At 45.8% G+C, this 14,975-nt stretch overlaps 1 protein-coding gene across 1 annotated transcript in view; it reads right to left on the minus strand.

The window, feature by feature from the left end:
- The window catches only part of ZNF292 (zinc finger protein 292), a 126,793-nt gene that overhangs the window by 33,151 nt on the left and 78,667 nt on the right, over nucleotides 1–14,975 (minus strand). The window contains exons 5-7 of the mRNA XM_063916944.1: nucleotides 13,334–13,536; nucleotides 4,199–4,335; nucleotides 878–1,019 (exon numbers count right to left, since the gene is read on the minus strand). Coding sequence (XP_063773014.1) covers nucleotides 878–1,019; nucleotides 4,199–4,335; nucleotides 13,334–13,536 — 482 coding nt within the window. The remainder of the gene's footprint in view (nucleotides 1–877; nucleotides 1,020–4,198; nucleotides 4,336–13,333; nucleotides 13,537–14,975) is intronic.

Consider the following 14,975-nt stretch of genomic DNA (forward strand, 5'->3'; position numbering starts at 1 on the left):
GTGCCCAGTCTCCTGCGGAGCCGCTAATCCCCATGGTCCTTACAGAGTCCCAGCATCCACTTAGGACGTCAGAGAAAATAGGATTTCAATTACCTACCGGTAAATCCTTTTCTCGTAGTCCGTAAAGGATGCTGGGCGCCCGCCCAGCGCTTCGTGATCCTGCAGTGGTTATTTCGGTCAGTACTGCTTAGTTCTGGGTTAAGTACCGTTTTGTTACTTAGTAAGTAATCTTGTTCAGCCGTTGATGTTTCAAGCTAGTTAGCTTGGTTTGTCTTGTGTGTGAGCAGGTGTGACTCTCCCCACTATCTGTGTAAAATCCTTCTCTCGAAGATGTCCGTCTCCTCGGGCACAGTTTCTAGACTGAGTCTGGTAGGAGGGGCATAGAGGGAGGAGCCAGCCCACACACTGTCAAACTCTTAAAGTGCAAATGGCTCCTAGTGGACCCATCTATACCCCATGGCACTAATGTGGACCCCGGCATCCTCTACGGCAGGCATTACCAACCGCGGTCCTCAAGGCACACCAACAGTGCAGATTTTAATGATATCCAGGCTTCAGCACAGATGGGTAAATCAAAATAACTGATGTACTAATTGAGTCGCCTGTGTTCAAGCATGGATATCGCTAAAACCAGAACGGTTAGTGTGCCTTGAGGACCGAGGTTGGGAAACACTGCTCTACAGACTACGAGAAAAGGATTTACCGGTAGGTAATTAAAATCCTATTTTTTATACTTCTAAATAAATGCAACAAGCGCAGTTATAACAAATCTTACTGTTTAACCTTTCAGACCCCCCCCAAGCATTTAAGTGTTTAAAACAATGGCAATGCACATCTACCTGGCAACCATATGAATGCTGTGTAATAAAAAGCTTACCTCTGACTGAATAACCTTGATGAGAAAGAAAATATGGTACACAGTTTTCGTTAGCTGAGACAGCTGGCGGCATATTTCTAGATACACTTGTATAGATGAATCGACCCTTCTTTGCAGTTTGCTCCAGAACAACGTCAATTCCCTGTGAACAGAAAAAGTGCTTAGCAATGCTCCAAAGGCGTTCTGAAACAAAGAAAACCAAATAGGAACGTTCAAATAGAATATAGGATGGAGGACTGATTCACTCCCCACTTAATGGGGTATATGCAATTCACGGCGAATCGCGGCAATTTTTCGCAGTTTTTTAATTCGACTTAATTCGACAGGTGAATTCCGGAAGGTGGCTTCCGGAATTCACCATATTCAATGAAAAACGGATTTGCCAGAATCGCGGGCGAAAATCGGCCGATTTGGCGGATTTTGCCGCGATTTAAAAAAAACGGGAAAAACCCGGAAAAAAAAATGGCGTGGGGTCCCCCCTCCAAAGCATGACCAGCCTCGGGCTCTTCGAGCTGGTCCTGGTTCTAAAAATGCAGGGGAAAAATTGGGCAGGGATCCCCCGTATTTTTAAAACCAGCACCGGGCTCTGCGCCTGGTGCTGGTGCCAAAATTACGGGGGACAAAAAGAGTAGGGGTCCCCCGTATTTTTAACACCAGCATCGGGCTCCACTAGCTGGACAGATAATGCCACAGCCGGGGGTCACTTTTATGCCGTGCCCTGCGGCCGTGGCATTAAATATCCAACTAGTCACCCCTGGCCGGGGTACCCTGGGGGAGTGGGGACCCCTACAATCAAGGGGTCCCCCCCCAGCCACCCAAGGGCCAGGGGTGAAGCCCGAGGCTGTCCCCCCCCATCCAATGGGCTGCGGATGGGGGGGCTGATAGCCTTTTGTGATAATAAAAAGATATTGTTTTTTCCAGTAGTACTACAAGTCCCAGCAAGCCTCCCCCGCAAGCTGGTACTTGGAGAACCACAAGTACCAGCATGCGGGAGAAAAACGGGCCCGCTGGTACCTGTAGTACTACTGGAAAAAAAATACCCAAATAAAAACAGTACACACACACCTTGATAGTAAAACTTTATTACACACTACCGACACACACATACTTACCTATGTTGACACGCCGACTGCCACGGTCTCCGACGATCCGAGGTACCTGTGAAAAAATTATACTCACCTTCCAGCGTCCAGAGGTACATCCAGGTCCAGAGATAATCCACGTACTTGGCAAAACAAAAAAACGAACACCGATCCATACCGGACTAAGAAAGGGGTCCCATGCTTTCACATCAGACCCCTTTCTCCCGAATCCCGGGACATCACGTGACTCCTGTCACTGAAGTCCCTTCAGCCAATCAGGAAGCGCTACTTCCGTGGCGCTCATCTGATTGGCTGTGCGCTGTCTGTGCTGTGACAGCGCATCGCAAAGCCGCTCCATTACTTTCAATGGTGGGAACTTTGCGGGTAGCGGTGGGGTTAACCCGCGGTCAGCCGCTGACCGGCGGGTGACCTCACCGCTAGCCGCTAAGTTCACACCATTGAATATAATGGACTGGGCTGTGCGATGCGCTGTCTGCTCAGACGCGCAGGGCCAATCAGATGAGCGCAACGAAGTTGCGCTTCCTGATTGGCTTTAGAGACCTTTCTGTGACAGCTGTCACTGACAGGTCTCTCTGCATTCGGGGATAGGGGTCTCATGTGTCAGCATGGGACCCCTTTCAGTCCGTTTGGTCGGGTATTTGCGTTTTGTTTTTTTCTACAAGTACGTGGATTTATCTCTGGACCATGGCTGAGGTGAGTATATTGATCTTTTATTTTCAGGTACCCCTGGATTCTACATGGAGAAGAGGACCGATGTCGGCATGTGAACATAGGTAAGTATGTGTGTGTCGACGTATGAAATAAAGTTTTACTTTCACGGTGTGTGTGTCCTGTTTTTATTTGGGTATTTTTTTTCCAGTAGTACTACAGGTATCAGCGGGCCCGTTTTTCTCCCGCATGCTGGTACTTGTGGTTCTCCAAGTACCAGCTTGCGGGGGAGGCTTGCTGGGACTTGTAGTACAGCTGGAAAAAACAATATTCTTTTCATGATCACAAAAGGCTATCAGCCCCCACATCCGCAGCCCATTGGATGGGGGGGACAGCATCGGGCTTCACCCCTGACCCTTGGGTGGCTGGGGGGGGGACCCCTTGATTGAAGGGGTCCCCACTCCCCCAGGGTACCCCGGCCAGGGGTGACTAGTTGGATATTTAATGCCACGGCCGCAGGGCACGGCATAAAAGTGACCCCCGGCTGTGGCATTATCTGTCCAGCTAGTGGAGCCCGATGCTGGTGTTAAAAATACGGGGGACCCCTACGCTTTTTGTCCCCCGTATTTTAGGCACCAGCACCAGGCGCAGAGCCCGGTGCTGGTTTTAAAAATACGGGGGGATCCCCTGTCAATTTTTTCCCCGCATTTTTAGAACCAGGACCAGCTCGAAGAGCCCGAGGCTGGTTATGCTTTGGAGGGGGGACCCCACGCCATTTTTTTTTAGGATTTTACCGTTCCAGCAATAAAATAAAAAAAAATAATATTTTAAAAAATATATAAATAATATTTGTGCCTCCAAAAAAAAAAAAAAAAAAGTACCTAATCCCTTCTAATATAAATAGATCTGCTATTCCCAAAAAAAAAAAACACAAAAAAAAACATGTTTAAAATTTTTTTTATTTGTTTTCACCCTCCAAAGTGTGGCGGATTGAAAATGACGAATTTGCTGTCTAAAAGCACTGCTGTCGAATTTCCAAACTTGAATTGAATATGCTTTGGTCGAATTGCAGCACTTGTATCATTGCAGAAAAGTCGAATTTGCAAAAATTCGAATTTCAAAAAGTCGAATTTTGAAAGTCCGTTTTTTGGTCGGAAAGCACTGAATTGCATAGGCGAATTTTTTTTTTGGTCGAAAATGACCCGAAATTCGACAATTTCGGGAATTCGACCGCAATTGCATATACCCCAATATCTTATAGTGGTCTTTTGCATGTTACTGATGTAATGCCATGGTACTTGCCAAAGAAAAACAAATATTGTACGATATATCACCCCATACGATCATATACTCCTGAACTATCTTTCCTGCCCGTTGTTCATTGAATTGTTCCATTGGATGTGTTGCACATACAATGGGACTATTCCACGGCCAAGGCAGTGGTGTTATATGCTGCTTGTAATGATACATTGCACTGTAGTACAGCGGATTGTTTCGGGTGTATGGTTACATCGCATCACATGGCTTGTGCCCAGCTCAAGGACTTGAATTTTACAGCTACAGTACTCACCAGGCACAGTACATTTCACCAAACTGCAGCTGGCGGGAGAGGAATGCTGCACACAATATCAGCGATGTTTTCTCATCCCCTTCAGACTCAAGATTACAGATCATTTCCAAAGCATCTTTGCAATCTACTTTGGCAATCTTGATAAAACAAATGGAAAAAAATGAAAATGTAATTTATTTCAGTTAATCCCTGTCAATAATTACATTTATATATACACTACAAGCACATTTTCTTGACAGCACCTTAAATACTCTTATTTCATTTATAATCCCAGGAGTTATCATCATTATTGTTTATTTATATGGCACCACAAGGGTTTCGTAGTGCATAACAAAGTACATAAACAAATGAACAAAACCGCGACTTACAGAAAAAGACAATGTAGGAAAAGTACATGGTTTGTTGGGGACATGTTACTGAAATAATCATCAGGATAACAGAAACAAAGGGTTAGGTGCCGTTGTAGATAGCATGGAGTAGAAGATAATCTAGGTAACAGAAAGAAAAGCACATGAGGGGAGAGGTCCCTGCATTATAAAGGGGAGGGGTAGACAGACACGAGTGACACAGATTGGGTAGAGAGCATGGAACAGAGGGTTAGGATGAGAGAGGTCTGGGTTTGATGAAATAGTGAGTCTTGAGATAGTTTGAATTTTTGTAGAGAGGTGGAGAGTGATAGGGGAGCGGTACAGAATTCCAGACGTACAGATGTGTCCCGTTATATCCTTGCTGCAGTCACGTTACACAGCCCTCAAAGTCGCACAATGCCATGGCGGGGCTCTGTAGCGCAGAACTTATTTTTTATTGCAATTTCTCCTGCAAAACTGAATCTTAGTCACAAAGTAACCGAATAGGACGCACAAGCAGATCATGCTGATTAAAACGATATGCAGCATATCTATCTTCTGTATGTAACTGCGGCTGTATCTGCATCCAAAATGCGGTGTTATAGTATATTCCAGAAAAATATAGCCACTGTAGCATAGCATTTTGTATGCAAATAGCCACAGTCATGCATAGAATATTGCATGCTGCATATGTTAACCAACAGATGCTGCTCATTCGACTTATTGCACTACATTGCGACTAAAACAAATTTTCGCGTAAAAAAAAAAAAAAAAAAAGACGGTTGGCACTACCGAGTCACACAGCACTTATGCGTTATGTGTAACGTGACTTGTAGCGCACGGAGCAAATATGTAAGAAGACATCTGTAGGGAGCACCATGGTTGAAATCTTCAGGCAGGAAAGGGAGGAAGTAATCAGTTGACAGGAGAGGCTGTGTGCATTAGCAAAGGCAGCGGGTGGGAGTGTAAAAAAAGAGATAAAGGTCAAATATGTAAATTGGAGAGTAATGGGTGAGGACTTTGTAAGTGAGAAGCTTGAATTGGAGTCTGAAGGGAGAGTAGCCAGAGTAGAACTTGTAAGAGAGGGGAGGCAGATCCAGATCTAGTACGTTTGGAGAGAAAGTTAAGCCGGGCAGCAGCATTGAGGATAGAGTGGAGAGAGGCAGTAGTCAGGGAGGCCAGATAGAAGGAGATTACAGTAATCCAATCTGGAGATGACCCAACAGTGCATGAGGGCCTTCGTAGCATCCAGGGTGAGAAAGGGTCTGATCATGGAAATATATTGAGATGGAAACCAGCAGGACTGTGAGAGACCATGAATGTGTGGTTTGAAGGAGAGGGAAGAATAAAGGATAACTCTCAACACAGTATACTTGGGGGTTCGAGGAGATAGTTGCACCAGCAATAGATAATAAAATTGCGGGAGGGTGGGGAAGAGGATCAGCTCAATCTTAAACATGTTGAAGAAATCCAAGAAGAGATAGCAGACAGTTGGAGATACGAGTGAGCAGAGAGGGGAAGAGGAAAGGTAGATTTGAGTATCACCAGCACAGAGATGATACTGAAACTCAAAAGAGCTAATAATCTCAACTAAAGGAGGACGTAAAGGGAGAAGAAAGGAGAGGTCCTAGAACAGAACCTTAGGGGACACCTACTCTTAGATTGAGTTCTAATGCAGTACTGTACCACTTATAAGCAATGTACAGTAAGAGTGAGTGCTTAAAGTTGCATTAAAAAAGGTACATTACACTGAAAGAGAAAAAATATCTTGGAAAAAGTAAGCCAAATCACCAAAATACATAAGGGCAAATGTATTAACCTGGAGAAGGCATAAGGAAGTGATAAACCAGTGATATGTGCAAGGTGATGAAGGCACCTGCCAATCAGATCCTAATTGTTAATTTACATCTTGGAGCTAATTGGCTGGTGCCTTCATCACCTTGCACATATCACTGGTTTATCACTTCCTTATGCCTTCTCCAGGTTAATACATCTGCCCCATAATAGTGTGTTATTTTCCATTTAATTACTTTATGAATCCAACATTCAAGAAATTGGTTCTCAGGCTTGCAGGGCCATCTTTCCCTGGCACGTTCTTATCCCAAATAGCCCAAACTCATTAACTTTAAACAACTGTTAATATAACCCTTGCATTAATACTTCTTTTAATAAAATTTGTTTTATAAAGCAATTTCCACCTGGCCTTCTCTTTACCCACTGTGCTTTATAGTTCAGTCTTCATGGGAAACAACATATTTCACTTGTTTCTGCTGGGGCCTCCTGTATAGAATAGAGTGTTCCTTTTCAGTTCATAAATCAAAAATGTCCTGCTTTCAGGGATAGACAGGCCTGAAAATTTGAGACAACTGTAAACACCCACCTCTGACATCAACTATTACAATTATAGCAGCAACAAAGAGCAAAAACACTGTTCCCCAGTTCTGTCGAGCAAAAAACAAAACAAAACAGAAAATGGGTAGGAAATGATTATTTACACTACAGCTTAGTTGTAGGAAATGGCCTGTTGAAGTGCTTTCAACAGCTGATTCAAGGTTAAAGGACACAATGTTTTGGCTCAATCGCTACAAAGTAATATCGAAACAAACCAAATTCTTTTATATTAACAAACACTCCTAAAACAAGAAAATAAGATTTTAAACCTACCGGTAAATCTTTTTCTCGTAGTCCGTAGAGGATGCTGGGACTCCGTAAGGACCATGGGGATAGACTGGCTCCGCAGGAGACATGGGCACTTTAAGAAAGACTTTGGATCTGGGTGTGCACTGGCTCCTCCCTCTATGCCCCTCCTCCAGACCTCAGTTAGAGAAACTGTGCCCAGAGGAGACGGACAGTACGAGGAAAGGATTTTTGTTAATCTAAGGGCAAGATTCATACCAGCCACACCAATCTCACCGTACAACCTGTGATATACAATCTAGGTAACAGTATGAACAACAACATATCATCGGTCCATTACCGACGAAACTATAACATAACCCTTATGAAAGCAACAACTATATACAAGTCTTGCAGAAATAGTCCGCACTTGGGACGGGCGCCCAGCATCCTCTACGGACTACGAGAAAAAGATTTACCGGTAGGTTTAAAATCGCATTTTCTCTAACGTCCTAGAGGATGCTGGGAACTCCGTAAGGACCATGGGGATTATACCAAAGCTCCCAAATGGGCGGGAGAGTGCGGATGACTCTGCAGCACCGAACGAGCAAACAGGAGGTCCTCCTCAGCCATGGTATCAAACTTATAGAACTTTGCAAAGGTGTTTGACCCCGGCCAAGTAGCAGCTCGGCACAGCTGTAGTGCCGAGACCCCTCGGGCAGCCGCCCAAGACGAGCCCACCTTCCTAGTGGAATGGGCCTTAACCGATTTTGGTAACTGCAACCCTGCCGTAGAATACGCCTGCTGAATCGTGTTACAGATCCAGCGAGCAATAGTCTGCTTTGAAGCAGGGCCGCCAACCTTGTTGGCTGCATATAGGACAAACAGTGGTTCTGTTTTTCTGATCCTAGCCGTTCTGGCCACGTAAATCTTCAAAGCCCTGACCACATCAAGGGACTCGGAATCCATCCAAGTCCCGTGTAGCCACAGGCACGACAATAGGTTGGTTCATATGAAAGGATGAGACCACCTTAGGTAGGAATTGAGGACGGGTCCGCAATTCTGCTCTATCCATATGGAAAACCAGATAGGGGCTTTTATGTGATAAAGCCGCCAATTCCGAAACTCGCATCGCCGAAGCCAAGGCTAACAACATGACCACCTTCCAAATGAGATATTTCAACTCCACTGTTTGAAGTGGTTCAAACCAATGTGACTTAAGGAAACTTAACACCACGTTAAAGGTGCCAAGGTGCCACCGGAGGCACAAAAGGAGGCTGAATATGCAGTACTCCCTTCACAAAAGTCTGTACTTCAGGCAGAGAGGCCAATTCCTTTTGAAAGAAAATTGATAAGGCCGAAATCTGAACTTTAATGGAGCCTAACTTTAGGCCCAAATTCACTCCAGTCTGTAGGAAGTGATGGAAACGGCCTAGATGGAATTCTTCCGTAGGAGCATTCCTGGCCTCGCACCAAGAAACATATTTTCGCCATATCCGGTGATAATGTTTAGATGTCACGCCCTTCCTAGCCTGTATTAGCGTAGGAATGACCTCATCCGGAATACCTTTTTCCGCTAGGATCCGGCGTTCAACCGCCATGCCGTCAAACGCAGCCGCGGTAAGTCTTGGAACAGACAGGGACCCTGTTGCAACAGGTCCTGTCTTGGAGGAAGAGGCCACGGATCTTCTGTGAGCATTTCCGGCAGATCCGGATACCAGTTCCTTCGTGGCCAATCCGGAACAATGAGTATTGTTCTCACTCCTCTTTTTCTTATTATTCTCAACACCTTGGGTATGAGAGGAAGAGGAGGAAATACGTAGACCGACTGAAACACCCACGGTGTCACTAGGGCGTCCACAGCTAACGCCGCCTGAGGATCTCTTGATCTGGTCTGGCACAATACCTTTGTAGCTTTTTGTTGAGACGGGACGCCATCATATCTATCTGGGGCAATCCCCACCGACTTGCAATCTGTGCGAAGACTTCCTGATGAAGTTCCCACTCTCCTGGATGCAGGTCGTGTCGGCTGAGGAAGTCTGCTTTCCAGTTGTCCACTCCCGGAATGAACACTGCTGACAGTGCACTTACATGATTCTCCGCCCAGCGAAGAATTCTGGTGGCTTCCGCCATCGCCACTCTGCTCCTTGTGCCACCATGGCGGTTTACATGAGCTACTGCAGTGACGTTGTCCGACTGAATCAGCACCGGTCGGTCGCGAAGTAAGGTCTCCGCTTGACGTAAGGCGTTGAATATGGTCCTCAGTTCCAGGATGTTGATGTGAAGACAAGTCTCTTGACTTGATCTAAGGCCTTGGAAATTTCTTCCCTGTGTTACTGCTTCCAAACCGCGGAGGCTCGCGTCCGTGGTCACCCAGGATCCAATCCTGAATGCCGAACCTGCAGCCCTCTAGAAGGTGAGCACTCTGCAGCCACCACAGGAGAGAAACCCTGATGCATGTGCAGATGTGACCCGGACCATTTGTCCAATAGGTCCCACTGGAAAGTCCTTGCATGGAAACTGCCGAAGGGAATGGCTTCGTATGTCCCCACCATTTTTCCCAGGAATTGAGTGCAATGATGCACTGACACTTGTGTCGGCTTCAACAGGTTCTTGACTAGAGTCATGAATTCCTGCGCTTTTTCTTCCGGAAGAAAAACCCTTTTCTGGTCTGTGTCCAGAATCATGCCCAAGAAGGACAGGCGAGTCGTAGGATCCAGCTGCGACTTTGGAATATTGGGAATCCAGCCGTGTCGCTGTAACACCTTCAGTGAAAGGGATACGCTGTTCTGCAACTTCTCCCGTGATCTCGCTTTTATGAGGAGATCGTTCAAGTACGGGATAATTGTGACACCCTGCTTTCGCTGGAGCACCATCATTTACGCCATTACCTTGGTGAAAATTCTCGGGGCCGTGGAAAGCCCAAACGGCAACGTCTGAAATTGGTAATGACAATCCTGTATCGCAAATCTCAGGTACGCCTGATGAGGAGGATATATGCGAACATGCAGGTATGCATCCTTTATGTCCAACGATACCATAAAATCCCCCCCTTCCAGGCTGGCGATGACCGCTCTGAGTGATTCCATCTTGAACTTGAACCGTTTTAAGTAAAGGTTCAGGGATTTTAAATTCAAAATGGGTCTGACCGAACCGTCCGTTTTCGGGACCACAAACAGGGTTGAGTAGTACCCCTTCCCCCTCTGAAGCAGGGGAACCTCGGCCACCACTTGTTGAAGACACAATTTTTGAATCGCCTGTAACACTATCTCCTTTTCCAGGGGAGAAGTTGGTAGCGCCGATTTGAAAAACCGGCGAGGAGGCACCTCTTCGAATTCCAGCCTGTATCTCTGGGAAACAATTTTCATTGCCCAGGGAACCACCTGTGATTGAACCCAGATGTGGCTGAAAAGTCGAAGACGTGCCCCCACTGGAGCGGACTCCCTCAGGGGAGCCCCAGCGTCATGCGGTGGATTTTGCAGAGGCCGGGGAGGACTTCTGTTCCTTGGAACTAGCTGTGTTGTACAGCCTTTTTCCTCTGCCCTTACCCCTGGCAAGAAAGGACGATCCACGTACTCTTTTGCTTTTACTTGAACGAAAGGACTGCATTTGATAATGAGGCGCTTTCTTAGATTGTGAGGGAACATAAGGCAAAAAATTCGATTTACCTGCCGTAGCTGTGGCGACGAGGTCCGAGAGGCCCTCTCCAAACAATTCCTCACCCTTGTACGGCAAAAACTCCATATGCCCCCGGCATCCCCCGTCCACTGTTGGGTCCATAAGACTCGCCTAGCAGAAATGGATATAGCGTTTATTCTGGAACATAGTAAACTAATGTCTCTTTGAGCATCCCTTATATATAAGACAGCATCTTTTATATGCCCTAGGACACAGGTTCTCAAACTCGGTCCTCAGGACCCCACACAGTCCATGTTTTGCAGGTCTCCTCACAGAATCGCAAGAGAAATAATTAGCTCCACCTGCGGACCTTTTAAAATGTGTCAGTGAGTAATTAATACACCTGTGCACCTGCTGGGTTACCTGCAAAACATGCACTGTGTGGGGTCCTGAGGACAGAGTTTGAGAACCTATGCCCTAGGGTCATTAAAATGGTATCCTTATCAAGGGTCTCAATATCCGCTGATAAAGAATCTGTCCATGCTGCTACAGCACTACAAACCCAGGCCGACGCAATTGCCGGCCTGAGCAACGTACCAGAATAAGTGTAAATGGACTTCAAGGTAACCTCCTGCTTGCGGTCAGCAGGATCCTTGAGGGTAGCCGTATCTTGGGACGGGAGCGCTATCTTTTTTGATAAGCGTGTCAAAGCTTTGTCTACCCTAGGGGAGGATTCCCACCGTATTCTGTCCTGCGACGGGAAAGGATACGCTGTTAGAATCCTTTTGGGAACCTGCAGTTTTTTGTCTGGAGTTTCCCACGCTTTTTCGCATAATTCGTTCAGCTCATGTGAGGAGGGAAAGGTGACCTCAGGTTTCTTTCCCTTATACATGTGTACCCTCGTGTCAGGGACAGGGGGTTCCTCAGTAATATGCAAAACATCTTTAATTGCGATAATCATATATCGAATACATTTAGCCACCCTTGGCTGCAATTTTGCATCATCGTAGTCGACACTGGAGTCTGAATCCGTGTCGGTATCTGTGTCAACTATTTGGGATAGTGGGTGCTTCTGAGACCCTGCAGGTCCCGGCGACATAGGGACAGACATGGGTTGACTCCCTGACTGTACCCTAGCTTCAGCTTTGTCTAATCTTTTGTGCAATAAATTAACATTAGCACTTAAAACATTCCACATATCCATCCAGTCAGGTGTCGGCGCTGCAGACGGAGACCTAATATTCATACACTCCCCCTCCTCCTTAGGTGAGCCTTCAACCTCAGACATGTCGACACATGCGTACCGACACACCACACACACACACACAGGGAAGCTCTTTTCTGAAGACAGGTTCCCCACCAGGCCCTTTGGAGAGACAGAGAGAGAGTATGCCAGCACACACCCCAGCGCTATATGACCCAGCAAGAAACACAGAATGTTTACCCAGTAGCGCTTATGTATAATGTATATGCGCCAATTATGTGCCCCCCTCTACTTTAAAACCCTTTTTCACCGTGTGTCAAGCAGGGGAGAGTCCGGGGAGCTTCCTCTCAGCGGTGCTGTGGAGAAAAAATGGCGCTGGTGAGTGCTGAGGGAGAAGCCCCGCCCCCTCGGCGGCGGGCTTCTGTCCCACTCAAATTTACTAACAACATGGCGGGGGCTCTTTTTATACATGTACAGTGCCCAGCTGTACATGTATATATGTGTATTTGCCACCTGAGGTGTTTATTGCTGCCCAGGGCGACCCCCTGCGCCCTTACAGTGACCGGAGTGTGTGAGGTGAATGGGAGCAATGGCGCACCGCTTCACTGCTGTGCGTTACCTCTTATGAAGATCATGTCTTCTGCCACCTCTGAAGTCTTTTCCTCACATACTCACCCGGCTTCTTTCTTCCGGCTCTGCGAGGAGGACGGCGGCGCGGCTCTGGGACGGACGGCGAGGGTGAGACCTGCGTACCGATCCCTCTGGAGCTAATGGTGTCCAGTAGCCTAAGAAACAGAGCCCTGAAACTCAGAGAAGTGGGTCTGTTTCTCTCTCCTCAGTCCCTCGATGCAGGGAGTCTGTTGCCAGCAGGCTCCCTGAAAATAAAAAACCTAACTAAAATACTTTCTTTTACAGGAAACTCAGGAGAGCTCCCTGAAAGCACCCAGTCTCCACTGGGCACAGTATCAAACTGAGGTCTGGAGGAGGGGCATAGAGGGAGGAGCCAGTGCACACCCAGATCCAAAGTCTTTCTTAAAGTGCCCATGTCTCCTGCGGAGCCCGTCTATCCCCATGGTCCTTAAGGAGTCCCAGCATCCTCTAGGACGTTACAGAAATCACCTTACAGATAGTATGTGGAGGTCATTTATGAAGCACAAAATGAATATTGCACAGTGCAAAGCCAGCTTTATACCACTGTGTGCCTCCGCTAACGTAAGGGGTGCCTGCATATTAGCAGAAGAACGTGCTTAAAAGTGCAAAAAGACAGAGCTTGAGCAGTAGGAGCAGGAGTTTGGAAAAGATTTACTATTAAAACTAAATAAACAGAACTTCATAGAGAAAAATACTAACTTCTTCAATGAGCTTTATATTTGGTGAAGCCGCGCAGAGGCAAGTCAGGTAGAGCTGCTTGAAGTGTCCTTTCTTGCTCATCTCTGGGTGGTCTGAACATAGCTTTGCCAGGGCAGTTGCAGCAGCTATTTTACTAGCTTTGAGGAGCTGCTTAATTCGCATCTCCAAAAGAAACGGGCCTTCAGAAACTAAAAATCCCTCAGCTGTGGGCAAAATGAAGACAGTAGGACAAGTGATTATATATAGCAAGACATTTCAGATTACAATCACCAGTATATATAATACGCAAGTTTCTTTCTATACACAAACTACATACATCATTCACAAAACTATTTAAGGGGTCATATAACTTAGTACAATGAAACACATTATAGGGTCCTGTGAAAAGAACTGTAAGCTAAGTACTGATATGAAAGCATTATTTGAAACAGGAATTCAGATGAATTGCACAAGATAACATTGTTTTGCTAGAATTGGTATACAAATCTTAATCATTATTTTTTGTAAGGTGATCAATATGCACCAGCCAATCAGCTCCAATATCTAAATTAACAGTTAGGAGCTGATTGGCTGGTGAGTTTATCACCTTACACTTATCACTGGTTTATCACTTCCTTATGCCTTCTCCAGGTTAATAAATCTGCACCAATGTGAGCAAGCTCAGTGTAAAGGTAGCAGGGAGAGAGAAATGTAATGACAAAGAATCTCTTACAGAGGAGAAATCAGGACGAGTAGATCAAATATTGAAAGATAATGTTTAATAATAAGCTGTAGTGAACCACTTTTGGTTGCTGTAAATTTCTTCTCATTTATAAAGTATATACTGTTTGGTAACCAGAAACTTGTATGTAATTTCTTCTTCCCCGCAAACCAAGTAATCTGTTAAATCCCCTCAGTTCGTCATTTATTGTACACAAACACGGACATGCACTTATCATTGCCAGTAACCTTACTTTTCAGTGAATATGCAGAGCTTTATTCCAGCCTTGAGCTCTCACACGAAACACAATACTGTATGATTAACATGAAAGGAAAGACCTGGCATTCTCAGCCTGCCAATGCAATTATATTAATTGAAGTTAAGTTCCATTGCCTAATATTTATGACCTTTGTATCCCGCACTGTCCAACATAAAGGGCTCACATCTAGGAAATGAAGCACAGCAGCTAAAAAACCTGTACTGCGATAGTTGCCAAGGCTAGGTTAAAACGGTCATAACCCCCTCCCCCCCCAAAAAAAACACACCTTACTATATATTTCTTAATGAAAGAATGGACTATGGGGTATATGCAATTGCCGGCGAATCGCTGCAATTTTTCGCCCGTTTTTTAATTCGACACAATTTGACCGTCGAATTCCGGCAGGTGGGTGCCGGAACTCTACATATTCAATAAAAAACGGATTCGACAGTCCCACTGTCGAAAAACGGCCGATTTGACGGATTTTGATTATATTTTTAAAAATGTTAAAAAAACGGTAAAAAAACAGAAAAAAAATTGCGTGGGGTCCCCCCTCCTAAGCATAACCAGCCTCGGGCTCTTTGAGCCGGTCCTGGTTGCCAAAATACGGGGGACAAAAAGAGTAGGGGTCCCCCGTATTTTTTGTACCAGCACCGGGCTCCACTAGCTGGACAGATAATGCC

This window comes from Pseudophryne corroboree, chromosome 4 (assembly GCF_028390025.1).
Source record: "Pseudophryne corroboree isolate aPseCor3 chromosome 4, aPseCor3.hap2, whole genome shotgun sequence".
In the NCBI taxonomy this organism is placed as follows: domain Eukaryota; kingdom Metazoa; phylum Chordata; class Amphibia; order Anura; family Myobatrachidae; genus Pseudophryne; species Pseudophryne corroboree.